Here is a 5,060-nt window from a genome sequence, read left to right as displayed (position 1 = left end):
CTCTCTCTCCCTCTCTCTCCCTTCTACCCTTGCTTTCCTCACTCTACCATGTCTGTAACCTTTTCACTTCTCCCTTTTGTCCTTCCCCCCCCCCCTTTTTTAAACGTTCATTAATTTATTCCCGTCTTCTCCTCTCTACTTCCCTTTGCCTTTTCTGTCCTTTCATTACCTTCCCTTCCCGGCTGTTCCTTTGATCTTTCCCTTATTTACGCTCCCGTCTCTCTCTCTCTCTTCTCGTCTCCTGTTATCTCGTCTCTGTCCGTGCCCGGCGCAGGCCCTGTGAAGGTGGTGTTTGTCCTGTACAAGAACCTGGGCGCCTTCCTGTCCACCGAGAACGCCACGGTGAAGATGGAGCTTGACCCGGGGACGGGCCAGTCGCGGAGTGGGCGGGGCCTGGCGGTCAACAGCCACGTGATCGCCGCCTCCATCAAGGAGTCCAGCCGGGTGTTCCTCACAGAGCCAGTGGTCTTCACGCTCAAACACCTGCAGGTGGGGCCCCCCGGCAGCGACGTCCCCCCTGTCACGCACACAAACACACACACACATACACACACACGCCCGCGCACAAACACACACACACACGCACCAACACACTGAGGTTGGGTTTCAGTTTATTAAAGCGTTGTATGGAAGAATATATTTAAAACACATCTAGCTCAAATTACTCAGAATAACAATAACAATCACGATAACAAACGATTATTATTATTATTATATTATTTTATTATATCACATTATTTGTATTATTATTGATCTAATTATCAATATAATTAGTAACAGTAGAAGTAGCAGTACATAGTAAAAGTGGTAGTAGTAGTAGTAGAGGTAGTAGTAGTAGTATTAATAGTATAAGTAATAGTAGTAGTTGTATTTCTATTATATGTACTAATTCATTTATAAATGTATCGTACATATTTGTACACAGTATTATTTATACTATTACTATTATTATCAGTAGTTGCATAGTCATAGGTGTAGTAGCAGTAGCATTACTGTTAATAGTTTCATTTGTATTATTTGTTTCATTTGTATTATCAGTATTAATAGGATTCCCTGTATTAATAGTATCACCTTATCTCTCCCTGTCGTAGATGGAGAACCACTTCAGCCCCAACTGCTCCTTCTGGAACTATTCGCAGCACTCCATGACGGGCCAGTGGTCGTCCCAGGGCTGCAAGCTGGTGGAGTCCAACCGCACGCACACCTCGTGCTCCTGCAGCCACCTCACCAACTTTGCCGTACTAATGGCCCACCACGAGGCAGACGTGAGTTAGCCCCAAGACCCCCAGTAGCCAGCCAGGACAGCTAGACAGGCATCCAGGCAGGGAGACAGACAGACAGGCGCGCAGACAGACAGCCAGGCACGGAGGCAGCCAGGCAGGGAGGCAGGCAGACAGGCGCGCAGACAGCCAGCTAGATAGGCATGGAAACAGCCAGCCAGCCTGGCAGGGAAACAGTCAGCCAGCCAGGAGGAGCCCGGGTGGAAGACGTCAAAAAATACCTAAAAGAGAGGCTATTATTTATTCACATGCTCATTCATGCAAGCCGTTACATTTATACGTGAGCGTGAACTCACACATGCAAATGGGAAAAGACACGCGTACAAACATGCAACGCATGTATTGTGTCTCTGTCTCCCTCCCTCTCTCTCTCGCTCTCTCTCTCTCTCTCTCTCTCTCTCTCTCTCTCTCTCTCTCTCTCTCGCTCTCGCTCTCGCTCTCGCTCTCGCTCTCGCTCTGTCTCTCTCACTCTCGCTCTCGCTCTGTCTCTCTCACTCTCGCTCTCGCTCTCGCTCGCTCTGTCTCCCTCTCTCACTCTCTCTCTCTTCCTTTTATTTCTCATCTTTTTTTCTGTTCTTTCTTTCATTTTAATGCTGGGAGAGACGCGCACTTACAAATGCACGTCCTGCCACCGTGGCTGACATTCCCCCTGAATCTGAATGTCATGTATTTCTCCGAGATGTCTTGTCTCTTGTCTCAACACTTTAACTTCCTGCATATATTTACAAATTTTAAATGAAGCTGTCTCTCTCTCTCTCTCTCTCTCTCTCTCTCTCTCTCTCTCTCTCTCTCTCTCTCTCTCTCCCCCTCTGTCCCCTCGCTCCCGTCTTCCCTCCACTGATCCATCCCCTCCCTCCCCGTTGGCCACCCCATCCTCCCCCCCCTTCCCACCCCATCCCAATCCTCCTCACCCGCTCTGCCCCTGCCTCCCCCCTGTTTTTTATTACACTCATCCCCACCACCCCCACCCTCCACCACCGCCACCACCACCACCCTTCCTCCCCTCTGCTCGACACATCCCAATCTCCTCTCCTCCTCGCCATTCCTATCTGATTACCACCCCTATACTCCCTCCCTCCCTCCCCCCTCCCTCCCTCCCTCCCTCTCCTCCCTCCTGCCTCCAGTACTCTGGGCGGATGCACGAGCTCATCCTCTTCGTGATCACCTGGGTGGGCATCGTCATCTCGCTGGTGTGCCTGGCCATCTGCATCTCCACCTTCTGCTTCCTACGGGGCCTGCAGACGGACCGCAACACCATCCACAAGAACCTCTGCATCAACCTCTTCATCGCCGAGCTGCTCTTCCTCATCGGCATCGACAAGACCCAGTATCACGTGAGTGCCGCGGAGCAACCGCCGCCTGGCCTGTCGTGCCTCCACCCTGTGTCCGTGGTAGCGGCTGCGGCGCCCCCTGTTGACACACTGGCGGGGTTAGCATGAGGAGCCTCCCCGCGGCGCAAACATCAACAAACAACACTACTAATCCTGCCCTGTTTTTGGCATCTTAAAGGTAACATAATATACCACCAGGTGTGAGTGTGATTAGCCTTTACAACCAGTTTTTCGAAAATCGGCCTCTCCTGACATTACAAGTGGGCCTAGATGCGTGCTGGATGGATCAGTCCAACAGCCTACTCAGTGGACTTTAGCAAACGTTGCTCATCTATCCGTCATACATCTAGGCGGACACGCCCACTTGAGATGTCAAAAGAGGCAGATTTTCTAAATGGCTGATGCTTTCTAAACGGCTAATCACATTCATACCTTGTGGTATAATATGTCCCCTTTAAGCTTTTGCCCATGAACGGCGCCTGCCTCCGTCTCACCGAGTCCATCACTAATCCTCTGCGCTCCTTCCCTTCTCCTTCCTCCCTTCTCCTCCTACACCCCCCCCCCCCTCCCTCCCCCCCCCTCCCCGGATGGATGCCATCCCCCCCTCAGATCGCCTGTCCTATCTTCGCCGGCCTCCTGCATTTCTTCTTCCTGGCTGCGTTCTCCTGGATGTGCCTGGAGGGCGTGCAGCTCTATCTCATGCTGGTGGAGGTGTTTGAGAGCGAGTACTCCCGCAAGAAGTACTACTACCTCTGCGGCTACTGCTTCCCAGCGCTCGTCGTGGGCATCTCGGCCGCCGTCGACTACCGCAGCTACGGGACCAAGAAAGCGTACGTGTGAAGGCCAGGGCCGTTCATTTTGTTTGTGGTTACACCTGCAGATCGCTGGTAGCAGGAGGAATGTGGTATTTCCCCACAGCAGCACGTGTAATATCTGCAGCTGTGTGCGAATGGGCTTCCAAATTTCCCTGCAGGATTATGTCGTTTGGTTCGCTTATTTCTTTTTTTTTTCTTACACACTTAAACCTAAGCCAGATGATTAGCCTCCATAAGATAATCCGTGGAGACTGGGGAGTAGTGTGTGTGTGTGTGTGTGTGTGTGTGAGTGTGTGTGTGTGTGTGTGTGTGTGTGTGTGTGTGTGTGTGTGTGTGTGTGTGTGTGTGTGTGTGTGTGTGTGTGTGTGTGTGTGTGTGTGTGTGTGTGTGTGAGAATCTGGTTAATGTGGTTATCATTTGTTTGTTGTGTCCGGGACCACGAGAGTGTTGTGGTTGGTATGCGTGTGTCTGTGTTTGTGTGCGTGTGCTTGCGTGTGTGTGTGTGTGTGTGTGTGTGTGTGGGCACACATGCGTTCACTATCAAACTCACTCTTTTCCACTGTTCCCCCCCCCCCAGATGCTGGCTGCGAGTGGATAACTACTTCATCTGGAGCTTCATCGGCCCCGTCTCCTTCGTTATCATGGTAATGATCACCCAGCGAGTTCCACTTCTTACAGCGTTAACCACAATGGGAAAAAAACCACTTTGGCTCTACTTTGTGGTGTGATTCAAAGTGCAAGGTTAATTGCTTTCACGACGTTGTACATTTGACGTTGATCTTTATCGTGTCCGTCCTCAGCTCAACCTGGTGTTTCTCATGATTACGCTGCACAAAATGATTCGCAACTCCTCCGCTCTCAAGCCTGACTCCAGCCGCTTGGATAACATCAAGTGAGTCGCCCGCCCGCTCCTCTGAGCTTATTCACCACCGTCTACCGAAGGGTCCCCCCCCCGGAGGCCGAGACACCGCACCGGAATACATACATTTGCGCTACAAACGATGAGCAAATGGGATCCGAACATCACTTCTTACTTTGTGTTGTAGCAATCTGTTATTAGGCCTGCGCTGCGTAAGATTCCTACTGCAGCTATTCATCCCATCACAAACATTTTAGAACATTTCTCAAGCAAGAAAAACACCCTGTCCACGAGTCAATCTATCCAGGGAATTCTGCGCAAAAAAACATTTTATTCTGGTCCACTTTCCCCTACTCCAAATCAAGAACAGTAACTGCAGTCTGAAAATGATATAGCTCTGACTGTAGCCGCAAAAGACTCCTGCAAAGATTTAGCTCTGACTGTAACTCCTACTCAGGCCACTAGAGGCCGCTAATGAGAAACTGTGCATAGTCCAGCTTTAACTAAACTCGTCTTGTCTCACAAGGTCCTGGGCTTTGGGGGCCATCACTCTGCTGTTTCTGCTGGGTCTCACCTGGGCCTTTGGACTGCTCTTTATCAACGAGAACACGGTCATCATGGCCTATCTCTTCACCACCTTCAACGCCTTCCAGGGCATGTTCATCTTCATCTTCCACTGCGCCCTGCAGAAGAAGGTAACCAAGCGTGCCAGATCCCAGCGTCTACGATAATAGGGCTGAAATAATACCCAGACATGGTGCAGGCATGGCTGAAT

The 5,060-nt window shown here is 50.7% G+C and overlaps 1 protein-coding gene across 1 annotated transcript in view; it reads left to right on the top strand.

The window, feature by feature from the left end:
• Positions 1–274: 274 nt before the first annotated feature.
• The window catches only part of adgrl1a (adhesion G protein-coupled receptor L1a), a gene marked incomplete at its 5' end in the record, with an annotated part of 13,839 nt that continues 9,053 nt past the window's right edge, over positions 275–5,060 (top strand). The window contains 7 exon segments of the mRNA XM_030349643.1: positions 275–489; positions 1,092–1,265; positions 2,405–2,614; positions 3,221–3,441; positions 4,004–4,070; positions 4,227–4,318; positions 4,812–4,980. Coding sequence (XP_030205503.1) covers positions 275–489; positions 1,092–1,265; positions 2,405–2,614; positions 3,221–3,441; positions 4,004–4,070; positions 4,227–4,318; positions 4,812–4,980 — 1,148 coding nt within the window.

This window comes from Gadus morhua, chromosome 2, assembly GCF_902167405.1.
Source record: "Gadus morhua chromosome 2, gadMor3.0, whole genome shotgun sequence".
Taxonomy (NCBI): Eukaryota; Metazoa; Chordata; class Actinopteri; order Gadiformes; family Gadidae; genus Gadus; species Gadus morhua.
The sequence above is the reverse complement of the archived record's forward strand: the minus strand, read 5'-3'. Positions and strand labels throughout refer to the sequence as shown.